At 34.8% G+C, this 26,839-nt stretch overlaps 1 protein-coding gene across 1 annotated transcript in view; it reads right to left on the bottom strand.

Moving 5' to 3' along the window:
* Positions 1 to 34: 34 nt before the first annotated feature.
* Positions 35 to 26,839, bottom strand: part of LOC306859332 (inactive dipeptidyl peptidase 10-like) — a gene marked incomplete at both ends in the record, with an annotated part of 43,853 nt that continues 17,048 nt past the window's right edge. The window contains 22 exons of the mRNA XM_079400333.1: positions 35 to 258; positions 335 to 407; positions 1,706 to 1,764; positions 2,022 to 2,121; positions 3,235 to 3,289; positions 3,588 to 3,782; positions 5,327 to 5,393; positions 5,840 to 5,938; positions 6,772 to 6,819; positions 6,933 to 7,051; positions 8,178 to 8,225; positions 8,806 to 8,897; positions 10,115 to 10,219; positions 10,389 to 10,433; positions 11,972 to 12,095; positions 14,398 to 14,495; positions 14,676 to 14,830; positions 15,103 to 15,223; positions 16,346 to 16,427; positions 17,001 to 17,053; positions 24,750 to 24,821; positions 26,179 to 26,273. Of these exons, the coding sequence (XP_079256459.1) occupies positions 35 to 258; positions 335 to 407; positions 1,706 to 1,764; positions 2,022 to 2,121; positions 3,235 to 3,289; positions 3,588 to 3,782; positions 5,327 to 5,393; positions 5,840 to 5,938; positions 6,772 to 6,819; positions 6,933 to 7,051; positions 8,178 to 8,225; positions 8,806 to 8,897; positions 10,115 to 10,219; positions 10,389 to 10,433; positions 11,972 to 12,095; positions 14,398 to 14,495; positions 14,676 to 14,830; positions 15,103 to 15,223; positions 16,346 to 16,427; positions 17,001 to 17,053; positions 24,750 to 24,821; positions 26,179 to 26,273 (2,129 nt within the window). The remainder of the gene's footprint in view (positions 259 to 334; positions 408 to 1,705; positions 1,765 to 2,021; positions 2,122 to 3,234; positions 3,290 to 3,587; positions 3,783 to 5,326; positions 5,394 to 5,839; positions 5,939 to 6,771; positions 6,820 to 6,932; positions 7,052 to 8,177; positions 8,226 to 8,805; positions 8,898 to 10,114; positions 10,220 to 10,388; positions 10,434 to 11,971; positions 12,096 to 14,397; positions 14,496 to 14,675; positions 14,831 to 15,102; positions 15,224 to 16,345; positions 16,428 to 17,000; positions 17,054 to 24,749; positions 24,822 to 26,178; positions 26,274 to 26,839) is intronic.

The raw sequence follows: 26,839 nt of genomic DNA, 5'->3' as shown, positions 1-26,839 counted from the left end.
CTGAAGACCGAGAGAGCGGACACAGCAGAAGAGATCACTCTTCCTCTTCGTTGTCCTCCTCTTCCTCCTCTATGTTGAGGAAGGGGTCGTATTTGAGGCAGTTTTGGAGATAGTGAAGGAGTGTACGGTGCAGGTGTTGGTTGCTCCGCTCTTCTCGTAAGGAGTGGCCTTCGTCTGGGTACAGCTGAAGGGTGTAGTTGGCCTCTACCTTCACCAAACGACTCAACAACTCAGCGCTGTGTTGGAAATGCACCCGCGCTAAACACACAAAGGTAAAAGATGTCTGGAAATCCACAAATGATGTATGTGAAGGATTTATAATAATGAAACTAACCATCTGCAGTCCCGTGTATGAGGAGGAAGTTTTCGTCTTTTAGCTTGTGAATGTCATCCAACAAAGACGCAGCCTGCAAACAAACAACATATTGGCATCTCAGTCACATAATACAGAAGACTGTTTCTGAATGTAAAGCACAAAGGTAGTTGCAAATTTATGTTATCCAATAATGTCTTTGTTTCTCATAACTGTAACTTTAAATGTCAAAATATGACTTAAAATCTCATAACTGTGTCTGTTTCTTGTAAGTGTAACTTTGTTAGAATGTAACAATATAAATTTCACAACTGTGACTTTGTTTCTCATAACTTTGTGACAATTTGACTTTCTCACAGCTATATTGACACTCTATCTACAATCTCAATTAGGAGTGTCAATGGTCCATTTGAGAGATAGGCGGTGGTCATGCAGTTTTAAATGTGAGATCCGCCATAAAGCAAGAAGAATGAATAAATGAATGAATGATGCATTTATATAGCGCTTTGTGTATTGCTGTACACCCAAAGCGCTTTACAATCATGTGGGGGTCTCTCCTCAACCACCACCAGTGTGCAGCATCCACTTGGATGATGCGACGGCAGCCACAGCACAACGGCGCCAGTGCGCTCACCACACACCAGCTACAGGTGGAGAGGAGAGAGAGTTATTGAGCCAATCAAGTGTAAGAAGAAGAAGACCGGCACGTGCCGACTGTTGTGAACGTGCTCAGGACAGTTGGACATTGTGGTGGATCAGAGCTAAAAAAACAATATAAATACTGTTCAGTTTCTTGCACAGACCAATGATTTTGTGTCTTTAGACCTCAATGTATCGTCACGAGACGCAGGGTTTAATTTGGTTTTGTCTGTGTATGTTTTTTTCACTCAAAGTCGTGAGTCCCATTGACTGCCATTATATGACTGACAGACTTCAACGGTTTGAGTTAAAAATCTTTGTTTGTGTTCTACTGAAGAAACAAAATCACCTACATCTTGGATGCCCTGGGGGCAAGCAGATAAACAACAATATTTAAATTTTTGGGTGAACTATCCTTTTAACCTTATATTTCACAACTGACTTTTCTTTCTTGTAACTGTAACAATGTAAAGTTACAATGTATAATGTTACAATTTGACTTTACATGTCACAATTGTGACTTTGTTCCTCATAACGAGCTTTATTACAATGACTTTAAATCTCAAATTTGTAACTTTATATTTAATATTGTAACTGTGATACAAATGTGCCTTTGTGTCTTGTACCCTGTAACTGTCACAATGTGATTTATTTTATATTATAGCAATTTTTTACCCTGAGGAGTAAAAAAACAAAACAATTCTGCAACTTAATGCTTGATAATGAATGAAAAGGTTGATGCAAAAGGTCTACCATGTACGAATGCTCCTCTTTAGTTGGAAGGCCTACATATCTCTCTGAGAAGGCAGCACCTGAAAAAAAAAAGTTTAATCCATTTTCACACATAAATGTGAAAAGAAACTGAAGTGCATTGCAGATTACACCATTTATCACATGGATATGCTTACAAAAAACTAGCGCCAGGATACTTTGATATATACCATGGGACTGAATGATTACCATATCACATACCATGGTATTCTGAAGCACTCCAAGGCACTTCAAAGAATGTACTTCAAAGAATGTCCAAAAATATTTTTCTGCAATAGTGTATGGAGCTGGAACTCACTATAGAGCTTGAAGTCTGTGATGGGAGCCATGACAGCGGCACATTTAAACATCTGATCGGTTGCCGACAACATCTTCAAACCTATATAGCCACCGAATCCCTGTGAGGACAAAAGAAGGCTGATGTCAGAGCTCTGCAACTGAAGACTAAATTCAAAATACATATCCTAGGTGAGAATATGTTGCAAGACTACAAAGGGATTTGTTTGCTAAGAAGATGTGTATAAAAGTGATAGGCCACAAGAGGCAGAGTATTAAATCCATTTGACCACTTAGTTGTTATTTGAAATGATGCAATGCATAAACCCTCCTTAGCCACTGCAAACCACTGCACCACTGTGGGAAGTCGTGGCCTAATGGTTAGAGAGTCGGACTCGTAATCCAAAAGGTTGTGGGTTCGAGTCTCAGGCCGGCAGGGATTGTAGGTGGGGGGAGTGAATGTCCAGCGCTCTCTCCACCCTCAATACCACGACTGAGGTGCCCTTGAGCAAGGCACCGAACACCCAACTGCTCCCCGGGCGCCGCAGCATAAATGGCTGCCCACTGCTCTGGGTGTGTGTTCACGGTGTGTGTGTGTTCACTGCTGTGTGTGTGCACGTTGGATGGGTTAAATGCAGAGCACGAATTCCGAGTATGGGTCACTATACTTGGCAGTATGTCACTTCACTTCACAAAAAATCTATTTAATGCAAAAAGTTTTTTTTAGACACCAGTGTTCAATAAATAATAAACAAAGTTCTGAGGTTGTTATTTTATGGTATATGCTTTTGTTACATCATTCAGTTCTCATTATTTCAATTAATTTTTTAAAGAATTCTGTTTCACAATGGAATTACTGGTGAAAAACTACATTACCCATGTTGCTGTGAACAAAGTTCCACCAATCAGAGTTGCAGCAAGCAAACTGGATTGTAGTTCCTTCCCTCATTAAAGCACAGTTTTGTACCGTTGTCTTTTTGTCCAATTTCAAATATTCTTCTGCTTCAAATAAAAGTTTGTAATGTTTTTATTCACTTTGTTGCTGACTGGTTTGGTTGATGGCTTATAACGCTTTAATGAATGGGAAAAAAATACTTCCACAACCAACACCATGGAAAAAGTGGGTGGGCTGTTTACAGTTTCCAACTTGCATAAATCAGCTACTTATTGAAATGTGACTCACCCAATCAGACATTAGAGCTTGAACTCTCAATTTTCAGAATATATATTTTTACCTTTCCATAAACAGCAATTCTTCTCCCATCAATGTATGGCAATTGCATCAACCATCTGAAACGAAACATGCAAATTTCAGGTGGCATTTAGGACTTGATAAATGGGATGATAAATGACTGGTTTTTATAAGCAGCCAACGTATTAACTTCACAGAGACATAGACATCGCTTTTTTGCCTTGAGCAAGAAGTAGGTAAAATGAAATTAGCCAAGCATGTGCTCAACAAAATATGAAGGAAATCCCAGCATCTGCTTCAGAGCATAAAGCATTTCCTAATCAGATATTTTGCGTGCAAAATGACTTTTCTATTATAGGTATTATTCTTAATAACTGGAATGAGAGAATGACTCACTCTACTACTCCAAGCTTGTCTTTAATTCGTAGGGAACCCAGCTTGCGAGGGTCCAGGGTGCTGCTTTTCTGTCCCTGTGAGACTCGGCTTCTGCTGTCGATCCAGGCCAGTGCCACTCCGTGCAGGCTGGATAAAACCTCCGGCCAGCCCAGGGCAAACTCCTCCGTTACCGACTGCCTCCCAGGAATACTGTCACTACAGTTGCAGAGAATGGATGGATGGAGGTGTTGACACATAATGTCACATTGCACATTAAAAAGACATCAGCTCACTGATCTTCATTCTGTAAATGTGTTCGCACTTGCTGAACACTTCTTGCATCTCAATCGGGCTTGTGCATATTGCTTATTAATAACGCAGCATTCATAAATCATGTAGCCTAACCAACTACGGCAAGGGAGAGGAGAGTCTTAACTTGATTTGCATGTCCACAAGGAGATACTGCTGCTTGCAAGGCAGGAAAATAAGTTTTAGGCTTTGGTTTGGTGTACATGTGAAATTCTGAGCTGATCTGTCACTGTCAGGACACTTAGCACGCATCTTGTTTTCTTAATGCAACACTGCCTTATAGTATATACGGCCTACTATTTAAAAAAATAGTAAGTTAAGCAGTAGGCATCAGTTCACCATGCTACGTTCTTGTCACATGACCTTCTAATGCTGCATTGATTCAGCAATTGTCGGTTTCATTTTTTAAAATAAAACTTTTTGCATTTTGTATTGAAATTTTGTGTCAAATTTGAACGTTTAATCAAATAATATGTAAAAAAAGAGATGTTAATATTACTTCTGGTTTATCAATCACTTTGGAAAGTGCATTGCATTGTGGGATACAGAATGTAAGTTTTATACATGCAAGAAAGACACTGATCACAATTCAGTATGCAAATGTATCATTAAGAGGAGCTGAATTATGGTTATTATGGTTTAGAAAAACCATAATAATGTTTAAGAAATGTCATTACTATGGAAGCTCCTTTCCACCTCAGAATAAACAAAAAGGTTTCTGCAACTTCTCATAATTGTGACTTTACAAATCTCAAAATTTGAAATAGTCGCTCATTTATTTCTCTCATTTGTCACTTTATAGCTCACAAATTTAAATCATACAACTGCAACTTTTATATATCAGTGTGACTTTATACACTGCCATTCAAAAGTTGGGATTTATTTATTGTTTATTTTTTATTTTAAGACATTCATACTTTTTTTTTTTTTTTAGATTTTTTGGGGCATTTTTGCTTTTTATTATGATTTATTATGATTATGTTTTATAATGATTATTTATGCCATTACAAAAGATTTCTATTTCAAAGAAATGCTGTTCTTTTAAACTTTCTAGTCATCAAAGAATCCTGAAAAAATGTTTCTTGAGCAGCAAATCAGCATATTAGAATTATTTCTGAAGGATCATGTGACACTGAAGACTGGAGTACATCATAGGAATAAACTACATTTTGAAATATATTCAAATAGAAACAGTTATAATCAAACAGAACCGCTTTAATAACATTTTACTGTGTTTTACTGCATTTTTTGATCAAGTCAAAGCAGCCTTGATAAGCTTAATAGTTACAAAACTCACATTTTTGAATGGTAGTGTCTCACACAATGTGGTCTTATATATACATTTTATCTCATAATTACCTGTCTCATTTTTACTCTAATGCAGCAATAGGTTTCCATACAATACAATGCTGCTTTACTAACAGTATCATACTGTGAGGGGAGACACTTACATGATAATAAGCAGAGGGTGCAGGTTTCCCTCATACCCAGGCGGCAGGGACATCTTCAGATTTAGGTCTGTAATTATTCGCAAAGGCAGTTAAAACAGAACAAATGGCCGTTTCTACTGTATCATACAGCAAGGAAATCTGGGTACCATCTCATTCTAACCACTGGCAAATGAGCTCCCATGAGCCTGCTGGTTTTTAACAAACTCTCAGTAATACACACACACACGCGCACAAACAAACACAGTCAGGGGACTTGACACAGTACATGTGCAATTTATATACACAGATGTTCACACATGCAAACCTTCCCTTACACATCACACAGGCAAAAATACACACGCTGCAATAGGCTTCCCCCAAAGGCACCACTAATGGTACAGCTGTGAGGATCCAATTAGCAAAACCGAAAACAATTATCTGATTGATTCTTAAATCTAGTTGGCTTAGTTAAAGGTTGAGATCAATTAATGCTGAAAGGAGAATTGTAATCAGTTACTTAAGAGATCTTTTTACCGCTGTTGTCAGAGGAAAGCATGTGGAAAACTGTCTCCGAGAGCCTCTTGGTTTCAAGAGACATAGTGAGGAGGCTGTTGTCTTCCACTACTGTGTATCCTGCAAGAGCAGAACACAGATTTATACAATTTTTGGCATAAAACCAGAACAGTTCACCATCTTGGAGTATTTAAATATTAACACTGTGAAATAATGAATCTAGCAAGATAATAAAATTCAAGCGGATACCTTGAAGCACTTTTTGATGTTTTAGAGAGCACTCTCACTACAACAAACTCTGAAAATACACACTGGGGTGTTTTCATTCTAAAATATATTCAATTTTTTTCTCAGAATCATATTGGTAATCAAGGTTAAGTGAATAAAGTAGTGCTTGGGTGTTGCTATGTGATCATTAAGGTGTTCTAGGCAGTTTATAGGTGGTCCTCTATGATATTCTAGTCTTTAGATATGATTCCCTCCTTCATTAAATGTACTACAGTTCAAAAGTTTAGGGTTGGTATGTTTTTGTATTTAAAGAAGTTTCTTATGCTCACCAAGGCTGCATTTATTTGATCAAAAATACAGTAAGGACAGTAATATCGTGACATATTATTACAATTTAAAATAACTATTTTCTATTTAAGTATATTTTGAAATGTAATTTGTTCCTGTGATGCAAAGCTGATTTTTCTGAATCCTTACTCTGGTCCAGTGTCACACATGACCCTTTAGAAATCATTCTAATATGCTGATTTGGTGCTTAAGAAACATCTGCTGAACAGTAGAAACAGTAGAAACATCTAGGACGAATTACACAGTTTTAGGAATTCATTCCCATGATCTTAAGTATGAACAATAATAAAAGATCAAATCTTTTTTGTTCTGTTATACAGCCACAAACGGCTGACTACATAACAGCTTGTAATGAGAAAAATATTCATTCTACTTACTGGAGGGGTCAGTTGTGCTGTGAATGGTTACCTTTGGCACACCTGGGCCTGCAAAAGTATGACAGAGATGAGAAACATCTTTTTTTGACAGAGATGAGAATGTCTTTTTTCATCGGCCTAAGTGTGTCTGCATTTGTGTATGAGATACAGTGTGAGCTTACCCAAGCAATAGAGGGTAAAGTATGTCTGATTGGGACTGAAGTCTGCTTTGAAGAAGCTGCATCGCTCAAGCAGGTTGCATGTCAGACACTGGCGATGAAACACTCCTCCGAGCTCCACGCTAGGAAAGAAGCAAGCATTTCATTATTACACAATTCATCATCAATGCTAATGCTATCAACGGCAATCAAACTTTAAAATCCACTCTTTTTCTTTTTCTTTCCAAACCTATCTGACTTTATTCTGACCACATATAGTGATCAGCATTGTCAAATAAAATGAAACCCCACTGTCTAAAAAGGCAGCATGAACATTGAAATTTTTCATTTTCCATTTAACAAAAGAAAGTCAGAAAGAATGACATGAGAATAAGTTATAAAGAATGACCTGGGAAAGAGTTTTTAGAATTTACACTAACATTCAAAAATTTCAGAGGTCAGTAAGATTGTGTAGGGTTCAGTCATTTATTTAAAATTATAAAATTATAAAATTAACTTATTTAAATAAATAAACAATAGCATATATGCCATATATAGCCTATATATTTGGTATATTTTTATTCCGGTGCATTAATACACATTCACGTGCTGAGCTGGTTTTCCATTATCCACTTCTGTTAAGCCCAATGCTGGACCTTTGCACTTTCACTATATTGCTCGGATAGTCGCAATAAAACATCTATGAGAACTTGTGGCCCACAGAGAGCAAGTGTGAGTCTTAAAGCATTAATCAAAGGTTAGAGAACACCCTTTAAATCGTTGTGAGGCACAGCACCTCCCCTTCCGCCCGTCTCCTTTTCAACCTTCTCTATCTCCCTCTGCCTCTCACTTTCTCTCTCTCTCTCTCTCTAAGCTGCTGTTCCTGTTAAATGAATTAGCTGGGCTTCTTGCCTGGAGCTCACTAGAGGGGAAAAAAGTCTATTGGTTTTTCACAAATGTCCCCGAAACACATCTCAGACGTAAAGACTGCAAAGATTTAATTGATTACAACACAAGTCGTCGATGAACATACGTACTCAGAAACTGGAACGTCAATGCGGATGCAGAATATCAACATGTAATGAGGACATGGATGTCCAGAATCAACAAACATATTGAGAAAATGAAAAACAACACAACAGGGTGTGCAGATGCTGTCAGATTGATTTAGATGCAAATGCACAGCACAGAGGCACAGAATTCCTAGACAGTGATGATAAAATACTCAATTACAGCTTGAAAGGCGTATCCGTTTGGGACAGAACCCACCTGTATAAGTGTCTGCTCTGCCGCGACTCCTCCGTACTCAGAAAATAGCTACAGGGGAAAGACACATTAAGAAAATCTGAAAAGGTTTTTGAGTTACTATTTGTAGACATTCATTTATCCTCTTATAATAGAGTCTACTTCCACATACGACCTGCATACTAAGTAGGTTTGTAGCAGTTACACATGAAAAGTAGAGAAGTCAGTGACTTGCATTCATTTCTGTCAGTACCAGATTAATTGTAAGTCACTGATTTGCGGTAAACTTTGATTTGAGCTATAGATCTGACTATAAATATTCATGCTTTGGAAAGATGAGAAATACACTTTCTATAAAGCTATGACTTCTGAGATGGTTATTCAAGAGGGTTTGTTTTATGCGGTTGCAATTAGAGAACAAAGCCGGAGAGAAAATGACAGAGTCATTACAGCCTTTTCAACATTAAATTACTGTATTAATTTTAATTAAGTGCCATCTTTGCTGATTCGGTGGGTTAAATAGAATCGCTAGGCGTAAATAATTCAATAATTACTCATATTAGGTAGTTCGGTTGACTATGAGATGCTTTATGACACAGTCTTGATGCTTTCGAGATGAAACGGTTTGCTCATATAAGTCGATCTGTCATACATTTTATCGTTCTCCTCGTCAAGGGCACACAGTGAGGTCACATCCCAGTTCCCTGATGTTAGAAAGCGAGGAGAAACAGAAGGAATGGAAGTCTGAAGAAAAAGAAAGAGAAAGAGATAGAAAACAACTTATTAGAGGGTAAGTTATAATGGAAAGCAGTGGACAGGAAGACAGGAAGTCTTGCGTTACGTGTTTAAGCAATTGCAAATGATTTAAAGAAAGAAAGACACTGCAAATAAAGAAAATAAAAAGGTTATCATGAATACATTTATGTAAAATATTATAATATTTATTTTAAAATAAGAAATAAAATAAATATTATTACTAAGAAATATTATATATATATAAAATATTTCTTAGTAATAATATTATGTATAATATATATATATATATATATATATATATATATACATATACATAAATACATATATATTAATAAGAAATCTTATAGATATATTTATAATTTAGTAATTTAGTATATCTAATAATATATAATAATTCAGTTATTCGAATATATATATATATATATATATATATATATATAAAATTTTGTATATTTAGTAATATTATATAATAATTTAGTACATTATATAAAATATAATTTAGTATTATTATATAATAATATCTTTTGCATTTTACAGATAAAGTTTATATGAGGTTTAAAGAGAAGGTGGGTTATAATTTCAAGTAGAGGACAGAAAGGTAAGGAAAAAATTGATTTCAGTGTCAGAGTGTGACACCTGACTTAAAGAAAATTTAAAAAAAAAAAAGTTATAAATATATATATTTAATATTTATATAAAATATAATGAAATAAAAATTATTATATCATATTATTGATATTATTATTAGTAGTAGCAGAAGTAATTATATATATATATATATATATATAGAGAGAGAGAGAGAGAGAGAGAGAGAGAGAGAGAATATGTATATATATATATATATATATATATATATATAGAATATTTTGGCATTTTATTATTAGAGATTTGTTTATCTCTTATTTAGGAATATAAGAACACATCATGACGTGTTACTTCAAGTTCATGATATTAATGTGTAAATGACTTTAAATAAACATAAATCTAAATTAAGAGCTAGTCCACCTGAAAATCTAAATATTTATTCAAATCAAAAGTCTAACATTTCAACGAAGAGAAAGACTTTATAATGCAATGGGGAGTTCAACATCGTCCATAAAAAGTCACATATACGCTGGGTACTTCAGGTTTCTAATCACAAAGTTTATGAGGGCATCTAATTTCATTGTGCATAATGTAAGTATGAAATTATTCCACCCACAGACCTGAGCGGGGAGGCTGGCGATGTGGAGAAACTCCCCACGGGCCCCTTGCTTGGCAGGCAGGATGAGGTAAAACAGGGAACCATCTGCCGTGAACAACGGCTCCTCCTGTAGGACAAGCCACCATCAATACACTTTCCTCCAACAGATCAACGAGAGACGACACCATTTTGATGCAATTCATTTCTGGCCAAGGTGGATGCAGCTTTTAGGAACCGAGGAACGCAGCCTGACAATGGATTACATGCCTCCCTGGAGAGAGAGAGATTGAACTTACCTGCCGCTGGTTGTTGTGCCAGAAGTCCATCGCCATTTGGTGCCTCTGAAGATTAAAGATGTTTTAAAAGGATTAGACATGTCATATATTATAAGTAAAATATGTGCTTAAATCATTTGTTCTCTTCTGCCTGCCAGGGAGAGTTGTACATCATAACAAACTCCACGGCTAACGCAGAGTTTCAGTCGATCCATCATTCTCATTGGCATCGCATTAAGGAAGTGCATGTTTCATTTTTATCTGCAGTTTAGATGTGCTGTCAGGAAAATCTAGAGTTCCACATCAATGCCATTAGGCTGTTCCAAGTGAACTTTATTTAAGATATAAGCTACACTTTTCCTCTATTTTTATATTTAGATTACTTTCGCAGTCAAATATCATTTTTTCATATTGTACATTATCATTTTGTTATGCCTAAATGAACTTGTAGCATTTAAAATGATTGCCTTTTAGTTTTTAGTTTGTTAATTTTTTTTTATTATTTAGACAAATAATATAGAATATAATATAGTATATAATATCATTTATCAGGCCACATATTTAACGGCTAGAGTTCCTGAGCTCTCTCATCAAGATGTCACAAAAAGTCATAAAAATAAGTCAAATCAACCAGCTTTTAGATCAATCATAACATTATATTTACACTACCATTCAATATTAATAATAAGAAAAGTTTCTTCAACACCATATCAGCATATTAAAATGATTTCTGAAGGATCATGTGACAATGAAGACTATGAAGAAAATTCAGCTTTGTATGACTGGAATAAATTGCATTTTAAAATATATAAAAAATTTATTTTAACCTGTAATAATATTTTACAATATTACCGCTTACTGTTCTTTTAATCAAATAAATGCAGCATTGGTGAGCATCAGAGACGTTTTCAAAAAGAACAGGCCTAACCCCAATCTTTTCAACAGTAGTGTGTATATAATATTTTTGTATATAATATTACATATAAATTTGTATATTTCAATATTAAGTAGTTGGCATGGAGAATTTTTGTTTTTAGATTAGGCTAAAATCACTAAATAAAAGACTTGTGGCATTGACAGAATCATCTATCATCCCTTAACAACCATAAAAGCGCGTAGTCTTGAGAGGTTTATACATTATTGTTAAAAATCAATTTCTCTATGGAGAAAATGAATGGGATTTTTACTTTCAGAACCCGACAGTTGCGCTCTGTTGTGTATTTCAGCACAGCTCCCAATGCCTCCAATTATAAAAGACTGTTGACAGATTTGTCAACACACAGAGTGTAGAAATCAAACAAAGACAGCACATCTCTGTCAGACACCAGACTCTCCTGTGCACATGCATTCAGTCACTCACTCACTCACAAGCACATACATAAAAAGGGAGTGACCTTTAGGCATTAAAACAGGCTGCACATTAAAACTGAGGCTTGATGTAAAGCTGAGTTAGTCTTTCACACCTCCAGAAGGAAATTAGGCTGAGCCGGCAGAAGAGAAGTGAGAGATTCTCTGCATGTTCTGAGCAGAATAAGGAATGAGAGCCCAATCGATGAACACTTTTCAGGTAAAGATACCCAGTGGATGAGCTGGTGACCCCTCACCTCTGAGCAGGCTCCTGTCGTAGCCTCACACACACACAGCACAGACTGGTTCTGGACTCGGTTCAACCAGCGCACAGTCAGACGCGTGCTGCTTATCCAGGTCACCATAGAGATGTAGCTTTCTCTAGAGAAAGAGGAGCAAAAAAAAGACAGGCAGAAAGAGAATGAAAGAGTACAGTGCATTCAGAATCACTACTTTGATTATTTATTAAGATACTATCTTGCAAATGAAAATTTAAATAGGATTTTAGACCTTCCCGTGCAGGGTTATTATAGTTAACTAAAACCATCAAAATGTAAAAAAGGAAAAAGAAAGTTAACTGAAATAAAGTACCAAAAAATGCATTTTATTTCAGCTAGTTGCCAAAAATTACTTTAACTTACTCTTAAGTTTAACCTGTACTAAAATAACTTAAACTGAAAAAAAACAATACTAAAATGAAATTTAAATAAAAAACAGTATCTCAGTTATGCTAAAATAACACTGCTCCCCTAGATTTTACAAAATTTATTATAAAAATTTTTAAAAATTATATATATATATATATATATATATATATATATATATATATATTTATATATTTATTAATTTATTAGATATTTTATACATTTTTCTAAATATTTAATTTAATACAACAGCATTTAAAAAAAATTAAACAAAAAAAATATTTTATCTAACATTTATGTGTGCAACAAAACTGTTTTCTAAGGATAGTTCATGAATACATAAACAGAATTTTTTTTTTTTTTTTTTTTGGCAACTACAGTACCATTTAAAAATGATAGTCCACACAAACATGTAAATTATAATGATTTACTAACACCAATTTTTTTTTTATTTTGAAGTATATTTGTAACCAAAAAGTTTCTGGTCCCATTGCCTTCCACAGTATGGACAAAAATAGTATGGAAGTCAATGGGACCCAAAACTATTTGGTTACCAATGTTCTTCAAAATGAAGAGGATATAAGGGTGAATATAAATGAAAGAATTTTCATTTTTGGATGGAATATGCCTTTAAGGTCACTAGAGTATTGTGATGTTAGCTTAGAAACATGCAAAGTGAAGACATATCAATATATTATAAATAGGTTTAGAACACAATTACAAGACTGTTTAAACAGATATGTTGGCCCCGTGTAAGCACTTTAATGTTTCCCGTGTAAATTTCCCATGTTTAGTTGGTTATATTCCTTTTTAATATTTACATTTAGTCACCTATCAAACACTTTTATCCAAATCAACTTGCAATGAGGAACATTACAACCAATATTACAGCCTTACTTTATGTTTGTTAACACATTGTGATGTTTAATGCTGCTATTTTGGCCAGGTCTCTGTAGCAAAATGAGACTTTAAGCTCAAGAGACTAACCTTGTAAAATAAAGGTTTAATTAAATCACGCTCTGGGGATGATTTTTCACCAGGAGGAAGTGAAAAGCCGATTACAATCAAGGACAAAAATCAGCCTGAAAGCTATGCTTGAAGTGAAGATTCATTTTCCAGTAGGACAAAGACTCAAAGCACACAGCAAAAACAATGAAGAATGGCTTAAATACAGAAGGTTGGTATTCTGGAGCGGCACAGCCTGAGCCCAGACTTGAATCCAATTGAAAATCATCAGTAAGACCTGAAATTGCTGTCCACCAGCATTCTCCATCTAATCTGGCAGAGCAGAAGCATATTTACGCTGAAGAATGGCCAATAATTCTACAATCTAAATGTGGAAAGCTCACGCTGACAAACCCAGGATGATGCAGGCTGTACTTTTTGCTAAGGAACCATGTGCAAAGTATTAAAGGGGGTTGGGGAAAACATTAAAAAAAATCATCAAAAAATAGCTATTAACTACAACACTTTATCATTGCAAATGTAATAAAATCTTCACTGAGTAACATCAAACCCCTCTCAATAATCCATTGCACAATGTTGCCAACAACCCTGTTTTCTTCAGTTTGCAAATACATTCATTTAAAACGCCAATAAAAGGTTTAATAATGAAGGAATTACTTTGAATAAACTACTAAAATCTTTATTTTTGTCACACTACATGGATTTTGAAGACTTATTCTGGCATTATGCACAGATTCAGATGCTCATAAAGCATCTGTTCATATTGTTCATCCATTAAAAACATAACTCGAATTTTTTAGAGACTAAACTTGATTTTAAAACATTCAGAGTCATAAATTATTTGCATATTATGAATTGCGTAAACGTATTTGTTGCCTACAACCGACACAGCGACAGTGAATTGTATACAAATCATTTGCAATGTTTTTAAAATTATAAAAGTTTTTGCTTAACAAACATGCAATAGGCGTTTCGCCATGTTTTTAGAAGGATATTAAAAATGAACACCTCTATATCCATGTGCACTGCATCTGCATAATTGTGGACACACAATAATTAAAGATAAACTTCACCTGCTGTTGTGGGAGTCTGGAGGAATCATCTCTAATGTGTGTGCTGGACCATATAAATTCACCACAAACAGACTGGCTGATGGGATTCTGGAACCCGCCTGTACAGAGCAAATTATTTTAACATTATCAAATCAAAGACTAAATGCTTATGCAGTCTATAAATAGTGCATATATTTGCATTAATGATTCAATATAAACTTTTACTGTGATATTGGATTCATTTTGAGGTTATTTGTCTTGTAAGATAAAATAGTTGGCTGCATGTCCACTCTTCTTACCTTCGGATATGGGTAGAGAACATTAGAAGGGTGGATCCTGCCCAGGAAGTGATGTATCTCCATAAAAGGAGTTGCTGAGTTGTTAATAGACAGATACGCTAGGCGCGCGCCGTCTTTTGCCCACCAGAACGCAGGGTATTTCAGCAGTATCTCCTCTAAATTTTAATAAGGTAAGACAGAAATTAAATTTTGATGAGGCTAATTAACTCATACGTAGACCTACGCTGATTATCATAAATCTCATTTACCCATCTCATTGTGAATATATGAGACCAAATGAGATAATAATCTCTTTGTGAATATTGCAATGTCTTCTAGGGGTTGTCAAAATTGTCTCAAAGAAACACATAAAATGAAGGCGACTCATTAAAGTGATGGACTGCAGTGAGAGTGTTTTGAAGGGGACAACACGTCTGAGATCACTGACCCTCATAGGTCCAATCAGACAGTCCATTAACCACCATTCCTTTTCTGCCCGTGGCTGTCAGACGCATCGCTTTGCTAGAAACATCTGGCTTGTAGTAGATGTCATTTTCAAAGACATAGACCTGGAGTTAACAAAGAGCATTTATATAGAGAGATGAAGCCATAATATAAAAAATTTATAGGATATTCAAAAAGTTAAGAGGGCTGAGAGCATATAAACAATGAAAATTACAGCTTGATAAGTATTTTAATGATATGGCCAATAATTGTCTGAAGAAATAAAAAATAAAACACTAAAAGCCTAGTACCAGACTAAAATGTAAATCTGAGCTGTTTCAAATGAAAGAAACTTGCACTGACTGACCTTAAAACATGTTAGTGCCTTTGTATTGTCTTAAGATGCACACCAGTAATGTTTTTTTCTAAGGCATGTTTATAAAAATTACTTAAATGTTCTAACTGAACTATGACCTAATCCTAGTTTAGGCTAAGCCCTGTCTATGAAAAGGGCCTAAAATCAAGAAAATCAGTCTACAAGTGAATTTAGCCATCAAAACATTACAATGGATATTCCGTCTGAGATTTGTTATGCACAATTTAATATTTTTTTAATAATTACATACACTAATGACCTATGACCTATGTCATGTCTGATCAAGTCATTAAAAAATGACAAAAATCAAAATAATAAATGAATTTAAATAATATAAAATAGCTTTTTATTTCATTTGATTTACCTAAACTAAAGAAGTTTGAAATGTTCATCATTAAATAATGCCAGCTGGTTAACATACATTTTTTAATTTTGCAGTCTGGCTTATTATCATAAAAAAATCAGTACTTGAAATAAAATAGGCATTAAGTCATTAAATTTTAAGTCATACTACTAAAATACCTAAAACAAAATATACTAAAACTTAATAAAAAAAACAATATGGATATATGTATTTAAAACTAACAAAAATCACAAAAAGATTAATAAACAATCTAAATGTGGAAAGCTCACGCCGATTTAATTAATAAAATTAATAAATGCCACTTAAAATTAAAAAGTGAAAATATATATTTAAAAAATCTAACTCAAAATATTAACAAAAATGACAATAGTATATCAAAGATTATCAATGACAGTAAAATAACAGTATGTACAGAGCAGTATTCAGTATAGCATTCCATACCGTACACAGCCTAAAAGTTCATTCTACAGAAAAATAGACAAAGATGTACGGTGGGTTCATCCTCACCAACTGGTTCCCTTGAGGTCCCCATGCTGCATACTGAAGTACAGATGTATCCTCCTCTGATGGGGTGAGGTCTGTAATCTCCCTAAGATGAGTACACAAAAACACGCGCACCAAGATTGAACAAGATTGAACTGTTACTTCACACTCATTTGAAGCACTACACGGTACAAATTCGTCAGGTTTTGGGTCATTTTTAGAGTGGCTCGTAAAAACAGCACGATGCAGATGCTGAGTTAATACAAAATGAAAGTGAAGTATACAGAGAGGCAGGGGTCTGGTCATGCAATGAAACCACAGTTAAGGCTAAATGATCGGAGAATTCTGCTAAAACAAGCAAATGGGCTTCAAGACATTTGTTAAAGTTTTACGGCTGTTTCACAACCACAAGCAAAACATCTCAGGCTTTTATCAACAAACAGAACATGGCAAATCCCGTCAGGGCATTCAATAAATTGCAGGTTAGTGTAAAAACATTTCATCCAGCAAAGACCCGTCAACTCTAGAACAAATAGTACCTTTCCATACTTTTAAATATTCAATGCTTGATGGATAACGTTGGATAAAAGCACAAATGCTGAGGGACCTCTGGACTGGTTTTTGGTTGTGCACATGCCCAGTGCAGGCCATGCAGAGAGGAACCTCCGTCTCTACCTACCCGCTGGCCACTGTGAAGATTGCAAAGGATGCTGTGAAGGACTGTGAGAATACCTGGAAAGGGGCAGAGGACATGGTAGATCCCTAAATTGTACACAAACACATGTGCATGTTCGGAATTGCATACTACTACAGTACGCTTTCTGTAGTACACACTCTTAAAGGTTCCAAATGGGTGTTTTTGCAGTGATGCCATAGAAGAAGCATTTTTGGTTTCCAAAAGAGCCTTTCAGTAAACAGTTCCTAAAAGAACCATTTTGAAGTACATTTTTAACCTTTTTCAACTATAAAGAACCTTTTCTCCATCTTCATAGAACCATTGATGCCAATAAAGAAACTTTATTTTTAAAGTTTGAGTGTCTTGTGGTCGCATTCAAGTTTACAGTATGCATTTGAAATTTCAGGATTTCTTACTTAACTTGTCGAATTGTGCATTATAAAGGTCATTGCACGCTGAGTCCAAAATTCCCGTTCGAATTTTTTCACACTAAAATAAAATAAATACAACCTCACGTTGTGTCAATCACGTTTACACACTGCCTCCAAAACTTTTATCCGTCATTAAAAAATTCAGACCAGGTTCGATTTTCTGCGTTTTTGTATCCGTAACAAGCATTTCGATAAGAAAGGATGACAAATACGAACATTTCGGACTCTGTGTGCAATAACCTTAAGAATGCAATGCGTTCAACTTGACCTTGTTTGGGGTCGATAAGATTTTGTTGTATTTTTGAAAGAGCATTTATTTGATCAAAACTACAGTAAATACTGTAGCGATATTGTAAACTATTATTACAATTTAGAATTGGGTGGTGATGGTGCAGTGGATAAGACACATGCCTTTGGTGTGAGAGACCCGGGTTCGAATCCACTGTGAGACACCAATGTGTCCCTGAGCAAGACACTTAACCCCTAGTTGCTCCAGAGGCGTGCGACCTCTGACATATATAGCAATTGTAAGTCGCTTTGGATAAAAGCATCAGCTAAATGAATAAATGTAAATGTAGAATAGCTTTATTCTGTTTAAATATGTGACCCTGGGCCACAAAACCAGTCATAAGGGTCAGTTTTTTTCAAATTGAGATTTCTACATCTAAATAAGCTTTCCATTGATGTATGGTTTGTTAGAATAGGACAATACTTGGCCGAGATACAACTATTTGAAAATGTGGAATATGAGGGTGCAAAAAAAATCTAAATATTGAGAAAATCGCCTTTAAAGTTGTCCAAATGAAGTTCTTAACAATGCATATTACTAATCAAAAAATTATGTTTTTATATATTTATGGTAGGAAATTTACAAAATATCTTCATGGAACATGTTTCTTAATATCCTAATGATTTTTGGCATAAAAGAAAAATGACCCAAATGGTCACATATATTTAAAATGTAATTTATTCCTGTCATGCAAAGCTGAATTTTCAGTAGCCATTACTCCATTCTTCATTGTCACATGATCCTTCAGAAATAATTCTAATTTGCTGCCCTAGAAACATTTCTTATTATTATCAATGTTAAAACAGCTCAGCTGCTTAATACAAAACTGTAATGCATTTTTTCCAAGATTTTTTGATCAATAGAAATTTAAAAAGAACAACTTAATGCCTCCTTGCCAAATTAATTTATTACTTTATTTTCTTCTTTAATTATTGAAAATAAATATTTAAACATGCAATATGGTCAGACCATGTGAGAACAATGTAGCCCAATGATATTTATTTTATTTTTACAAAAGGAGCCTCTATCATTCTATTATACCATTTTAAACAATAGTCTTTGTATACTGTGTAGTATGCAGTATGCATGAATTCCATTCTGAACAAAGCACGCGCTCACATTCAGTTTGCACCACTCATAATCTCTTTCATTCTCTCACTGCATGACAACACAGCTGTGGATTCTGGTTAATGGTTCGTTTCAATTTCAATTTCAAGCTTCATTCAGCTGATTCATCTGACGAGCACCGTGAACAAAAGAAGCAGTTCTTTAGAAAACATTTGAATTTATTTCACAATCAGAAGCTGGAATGATATGGGAAGGCTTGACTCTTATTAGAACAGTACATCACATGTATGGGGTCATATGACAGAATTATAGCGGCATACGCCCCGTCTCGAGCAGCGTGATCATTGGGGTCAATATCCCTCAACAAAAAAAAAACTGCTTGCGTAACATCCACATGTCAACTTGAAATCCCCTCCACTGGATTAGCACGTCAAAGATGACCTAAATCAATAGAAGTGTCCTTTGGGTCTCTAGGGACAATTGTGCATTTCAGCAATAAGGCAGGATATATTATTACAATGCATTTGGCTATATGAAGACATATTGATCAGTTAGGTCTGTGATGATTCATATAAAATTAGATGTATTGATTGCTGCAGCATCAGAACAGAACGCAGTGTGACGACAAGCTTCAAACTGCACTCGTTTCCCAAAAGCCTAATAGGATTGAAAGTCATGCCCTGCACTGCATACTAAAAACAGAACAGGCGACTGTCGCACTGTCTGGTACTAGCAGTAACGTTAAACAATTATTGCATTAGGATGAATGTTTGAGGTCAGTAAGATATTGTTTTTGAAAGAAATTAATACTGCAGCACAACTGTTTTCAATATTGATAACAAATTTTTTTTTTTATTGAGCACCAAATGTGCGTATTAGAATGATTTATGAGACACTGAAGACTGCTTAAAAAATTTAGCTTTGCCATCACAGAAATAAATTATATTTTAACATATATTAAAATAGAAAACAGTCATTTTAAATTGTAATAATATTTCACAATATAATTTTTCTGTATTTTTAAGTAAAAAAAAAAAAAATCTGCCTTGGTGAGCATAGAGACCTCTTTCAGAAATATTTAAATCTTACCGACCCCAAGCTTTTGAACAGTATTGCATCTCAATATAAAAAAGACAGACATAAGATTGTGTGGCAGGTGAAAGTTGCAATCTCAAAAGTGTCCAGTTCTGAGTTTTAGCTATTTTTTTTCGGAGCATATAAGACTGTGTATGTGTTGATTATAGAGGAAAAAAAAAGATAATTTATGACTTTCCTGCTGTGAGTCATAAATTAATATCCATAAGGTAAACAGTGGAAGAAATATTGCTAACATGGGAATCTGCATCGTTGTGACACTGGCATAGTAATCGCACTAATTTGCTCAATAACACTGAGCGCGGTACTGATGCCCACACAATTCTCAGTGCCAAAAGTGCAAGATCTGCCCTAGTTTGCCTTCCCGCCTGCTTTTTTTCCATTCGTTCTGTTCTCTGTTCTTGCTGACTGTAAAATCTTTTGATTCATGTTCATCACAACACGTCCTCCTCTGTGCTTTCAGTCTCAGGTTGCCCTGGTTCACAAAATGTGTACCTCTTCATTTCTGAATCTCTGTGGATGCTTTAGCTTTATTCCTTTAACTTTGACTTCCTTCCTCCTTGGCTGTGACTTAAAAGTGATAGTTCACCCAAAAAAAATTAAATATCTATCATCGTTTACTCAGCCTCGTCCAAAATCCGAATGACTTGCTTTTCACAGTTTTTTCCAGTTGCTTTTTCTATGCAATCACAATAACTGAAGCTTTCAAGGTTTGAGTAAAGATATACAAAAATCACGATGCTGATGTTCATTTTTTCTTACATCTTCTTATAGGCACATTTAGCAGGTTAGTATAGTATACATTTTACAACAATGCAAGCAATCGAGCAGTTAAGATACACTATATATATATATATATATATTGTTTTATGTAAGTGTACTGAATGTATTCGGGTAAAGTAGGATGTACTACATAATATGTGACCCTGGACCACAAAACCAGTCTTAAGTCGCTGGGGTATATTTGTAGCAATAGCCAAACATACACTGTATGGGTCAATGCCAAAAATGATTAGGATATTAAGTAAAGATCATGTTCCATTTTCCTATCATAAATATATAAAAACTTCATTTTTTAATAGTAATATGCATGGCTAAGAACTTCATTTGGACAACTTTAAAGGCAATTTTCTCAATATTTAGATTTTCTAGATATTCAAATAGTTGTATCTCGGGCAAATATTGTCCTATCCTAACAAACCATACATCAATGGAAAGCTTTTTTATCATATATATGTATGTATAAATCTCAATTTTGAAAAATTGACCCTTATGACTGGTTTTGTGGTCCAGGGTCACATATATCACTGGATGATAAAAAGAATCAGATGGTCATATATGACTGTGCAAAGTCTTTTGAAGTCTTAAGAGTGCTTTGTGTAAGAAACCAATCAAAATTTACAATTTTATTTGCTGATAATTTTCCCCTCCAGTGAGCTGTTAACCACTGTGACATTGAGTCAGTGAGAATCTGAGAATTGAATCAGTCTGATTCATGAAAGAATCATTCAGCTTTGTTTCCCCAAAAGCATTTTAAGCCTAAGAAGATCATAGTGAGCATTGGCGCCAACAGTTTTGATGATCTACTGCTTTTAGGAAACCAAGCCAAAACTAGTTTTGTGAACCAGATCAACCAATTCATCTGATTCAAAAGCCATTCTCAAATCAGATATTATTTATGAACTTATGAACGAGCCAAGATTCAGGTGTCGTGGTATCAAGTGTTTAGTAAATAACGACTTTTGGTCTGTTTCTTACACAAAAGCTATCATATGATTTCAGGTGACTTGGAATAAAGAGTATGAGTCATATGAAATATTTCTGTGATGCTTTTGCATCCTTTTAGAAGTTCAAAAGTCGCCTTTTGTGTTCTACAGAAGAAAGAAAGCCATACAGGTTTGGAATGACATGTGGGTGAGCAAATGATAACGGATATCTTGTCTTTGGCTGAATTATCCTTTTACATTGTACATTTCCTATATCTCAGTGTTTCTGGATCTTTTGATTTGACTCAGACTATCCCTCATGCTGTCTTTGGCAATTTCTATTTCATTCTTTCAATACATATTTCGCCTTTACCTTCTTTTCCTTTACAACACTCACCTTCCTTCCCTTCCAATCCCTTTTCCATTTTCTTCCTCCCCTTGCAATTTCACCATACTATTCTGGTGTCCTCTTTTATATTTTCCTATTTCCCTCCTTCCCTATCTCCCAGTTTCCTTTCCAATCTCTCCGCACACATTCACACATCCCATTCATCCCGTCGCTATGATTGATTTCGATTGGACAGCGTGATTTAAGGGTGACTGCAGATCACATCGTTTTTATCCTCGTCTTCTTCAGACTCCGTAACCCCCCCCCCCCCCCCCCCCCCCCACTGTGTGATTCCTGTGCTGCTCTCAGTTCAGTTACTTGAGCCGCAAACTGCCTCAGTCAGCACATAATCTCTAGAGATAGTGGACGGGGGGTGAGATAAAAGAGGTGGACAACTAATAGAGAAATCCTGTGTTTCCCTGCAGATGTGACCACACAGATTGGCATCATTTATCCAGGAGCCAATATTAAAAGAAATAAAAAAAATTTCTTCTGTTTTAGGACCATTACGATGTTTTGCATTTTGACCATTTTTTCATGACAATTCAGTATATTTTTTTCCCAGTTCTCAAGCAAAGCAAAGCAAAACAAAAATTAAAATACAATATTTATTATTTAAACTGTCAATTATTGATTTATATAAAATGTCATTGTAGCATTTGTTTAATTGTATTACACCTTTTTCACTGTTATAAAGCATTGAGAATAACAGTACATTTACAAGAGCAGTTCTAATCAAGCTACAGTGGGGTTTTGCGTCAAGCTAAAGTCTACAGAATTAAACACATGTGCGTGTCACTAAGTGTTTACATGACATTTTAATAAGATTAATTATTGTTTTAGTCCAAATTATGCTGCACGTTAACATACTTACAGTGTCTAAACCAGCAGCACATCACAATTTGCTTCCATTATATGAAATGCTACTTCAGTAGCCACTTTTTTCCTCTGTCTATCCAAAATAAACTGATTTCATTTACAAATATCATGTATATGAATTACGAATTGCTAAAATTTTTATTTTTTATGTATTTATTATTTTGCAATTTTAAAATAACCTATGCAACATCAGTTTAATAAAATTTCATATATAATTATTTACAATTATATTGGAAAATAAGGTAAGATTTTGTTTAATTTGTGTGTGTGTGTATATATACACACACACACACACACATATATATATATATATATATATAATAAATACATAAAAAATAATTTTATATATATATTTTATAACATTTTCTTTTTACTGCTGCTTAATTGGGGCTGCTTAATCGGGGACACTGAGTAATGTAAATTAAATAAATAATTTATTTTGTACAATTAAAAAAAAAAGTAGTGCTTAATTGTCACAAAATTAATATCACACTGCAAACAATCAATAATAGATTTAAAATATGCATTACTTGATATTTTACTTATGCAAAAAAATAAATCTTATTTTTATGATTTATTAGGAATTAAATGTCATTCACTAGTTTGCACCACATCACATTTCGAGACAAATACACAAAAAGAGCCTATTTTAATCAGCAATAAAATGCAATATTCACAAGAGACGTCGAGAGAGAGAGAGAGTGCGAGTGCAATTCAGGAGAGTGAGAATATGAATTGTACTGTCAGTGTTTTCACTCATTGCCTGTTTTTCCTCTTTACCCTGTTTTTTCTCTGTTATTCATGTCTACGCCCTGTTTCATCCTCCTCCTTTGAGAAGAGAGAACACCACTGCTGAGATGATTATTTTCTGAAGAGGAGGTTCAGCAGGGGGATAAGAACTACAGATTGCTGTGGTTGCTCAGACAAATAGCCTACAAGTTGTTTATTTTCAGCCTGTTACTAAAACCTGCTGTAATCACAAAGGCTTGCCCCAGTGTGATGCTCATTACAATTCAGTGCCAAGCAGATCCTCTCCTCTGTTTCCACCTCTCCCACTGCCTGTCTGTATCCCTCCTTCTTTCTTTCTGTACACCCCAGCTCCTCTGTGTAAGAATATTCTAGTCCTTCCACGTTTGCTGTTGATCGTAGCAGCGTTCAGTGTTGAGCATGCTGCAGAAATTATGAACGATGTAAGTGGACAAAAAGATTTTGTCCAGTCCAGTACATAAAAGACGTAGTTCACTCTCCTAACAATGGCGTACAAAAATGTATGCACAATCAATATGTGCACAGCATCTCTCAGGTTTTGCTATCTTTATGTGGACCAAATGTAGCCAAACTAGTGGGGCTCTATCTAGTCATTCCTTGAAGTAAAACAATGGGGACTAAATAATGTCTAATTTACACATGTAAAATCCAAGGTTCTTATTTTAGGGCTAGGGATAGTCTACTTATATTAAATAAATAAATAAACAAACAAAATGGAAGTAGGATTTACTAGTAATACACTGACTTAAATGTGAAATTGAAGTAGAAAGACCAAAATCTTTTCTATTTACAACTTTGACCCTCTTCAACAAGATTATTGTGATATCTTCCTCTAGATAATATGATATTAAAGTAGCATTTCTGATGATCCTTTTGTAGCATTTCTTGCATGATAATTAAAAGAGCATATAGGTTCTTAATAAGATATGTTACATTTAATGGACATGATTTATCATATTTACATACAATAGGCAATGCTTCATACATCATTAAGTGATATCCCAACTGGGATATAATTCTGCATGGTGATGGAAACAATAAAGAAAATAATGTAGAAAACATCCTTTTCTCTAACTGACAGGTAACGTGGAAATGAGACTTGATGTTTTTTCTGTTCATATTACTCACATGTTGGATATTATAAGCCATCAGGATGAACTTTTTATCAGCTGAAACCTGGAACCTCATGGACTTCAGATCCTAAAACAGAATACAAATAAAAGAACACCTTAAAATAATAATTTGGGTTCAAAACAAATGAAGCTCTATCGTACATCTCTATAGCATGCAATCAGTTACCACAGACAATCATTTTCCTTGTCTGTCAGTTTGTAAAAAATAATCCAAAAATCATAAAGTTGAGCCAACTTAAAAGTTTAAGCTTCAGCAGATTTCTGAGTTTTCTCAACTTATTTTTTTTAGGAAATTTCTGGGTTTTCTCAACATTTTGTTGTATAAACTTAAAACAAGAAGTTGAGAATCTGCTGAAGCTGGTTGTCTTAAACTTTTTAAGTTGGCTCAACAGTGCTGTAAAAAATCTAAAGTTGAGAGAACTTAAATGTTTAAGGCAACCAGCTTAAGCAGACTTCTGAGTTTTCTCAACTTGTTGTTTTAAGTTTATACAGCAAATAGTTGAGAAAACTTTTAACTTAAACTTTTAAGTTCGTCCAACTTTTTTTTTTTTTTTACAGTGAATGTTTCAATAAGTTCTTAAATAATTACACTATTTGGTATATTTTATGTCAATTCACCTTTATCTTGGTGCAATGTCTGACTCCCTAGTCTTCCATTGTATTATATTAAATTATTTGAGACTTCTACATTTTCTGTTTGAACATTTATCTAGGTGAAATGCCTCACTCCATAGACTTCCTTTTTAAATCTATTAACACAAATACAATTTTTATTTATTTTAGAAACATTTCCGTGGAAATCAGCATGGCATTGAGCTCAACTTGTATTCTTCCCTCTAAAAACCCATCAGCTACAAACCATGAATGCAGTAAGTGCATTGTGGGTAGATGTCGTTGGGGCATAAAGCCAACGTGACAAGTGTAATGGTGTTGACAGTGTGGGGAGGAGAAATATTTCATTGCGCATCTGAGGGAATGACCCATATATGTTTCTCAGTGTCACCCAGCCACAGCGTTCAAAGGGTGGCCCTGCTGAAACAGTCTCTTTGAAGACGCATGCTACGGGATCAACTGGGGAGAAGCGCAGAAAATGGGAATAAAAGGCAGAGCATTAACTGTCAAGCCTCTAAAGCTGAAAAGCTATTTGCTCTTTCTCTTTGCTCATTTTTAAGCATTCTGATTCTTTCTTCAAAGATGTTCAGCTCTCTTATACGGAGTGACCCATTTGTCAGTTTCCATGAGAATGGAGCTAATGGAGTTGTACGTCTTGTCCTGCTCACATGCCTCAAGGGGGCTGTAATTCTCCAGAGAGCTGCTTTACACTGGTGGTTTGAGATGAGAGAAAGACTGTATGTGTGCGTTGGCATGGCCTTTATTTACTATGTCTTTTATGTGAGTGCATGCATGTGTAAGTATCCACTCACCAGGGTGCTGTTGTCCAATAGTGTGGTGGTTAGATTGGTGCTGAGACTGTGGATTAAAACTTGACCCTCCCGTGTGCAAAGTGACACCTCGTTCTCTGAAAAACACACAGATCAACATTCAGTAGCTGAGCTCCGGACTGACATGCAGCTAAACTGCATCCTAATTAGCATATTTTGAAGAGTTCTGTATGTGCTTCCCTGGTGATGGAAAAGTACACTACCATACCATTAATATTTTTTTATTCAGCAAGGATGCATTAAACTGGTCAAAAGTGAAAGTAAACTCATTTACACTGATACAAAAAATCTATTTCAAATAAACAGTGTTTTTTTTTTACTTTCTTTTCGTCAAAAAAACCCCCAATATATTACAGTTTTCAAAAAATAAGTATTGTTTCTTAAGGGCCAAATCAGCATATTAAAATAATTCCTGATGGATCATGTGACACTTAAGACTGAAGTAATGGCTTCTAAAAATTTGGCAAAAAATGTATTAAAAAAATATAAATATGTATGTTATTTTAAATTATAATAATAATTCACAATATTACTATTTACTGTATTTTAATAAAAAATAAATGCAGCCTTAATGAGCATGAGACATTTTTGAATGGTATACTTTCAAGAAAATCACCCTAAAATTACAACTTACTTATATAAA

Source organism: Barbus barbus, assembly GCF_936440315.1.
Source record: "Barbus barbus genome assembly, chromosome: 40".
Taxonomy (NCBI): domain Eukaryota; kingdom Metazoa; phylum Chordata; class Actinopteri; order Cypriniformes; family Cyprinidae; genus Barbus; species Barbus barbus.
The sequence above is the reverse complement of the archived record's forward strand: the minus strand, read 5'-3'. Positions and strand labels throughout refer to the sequence as shown.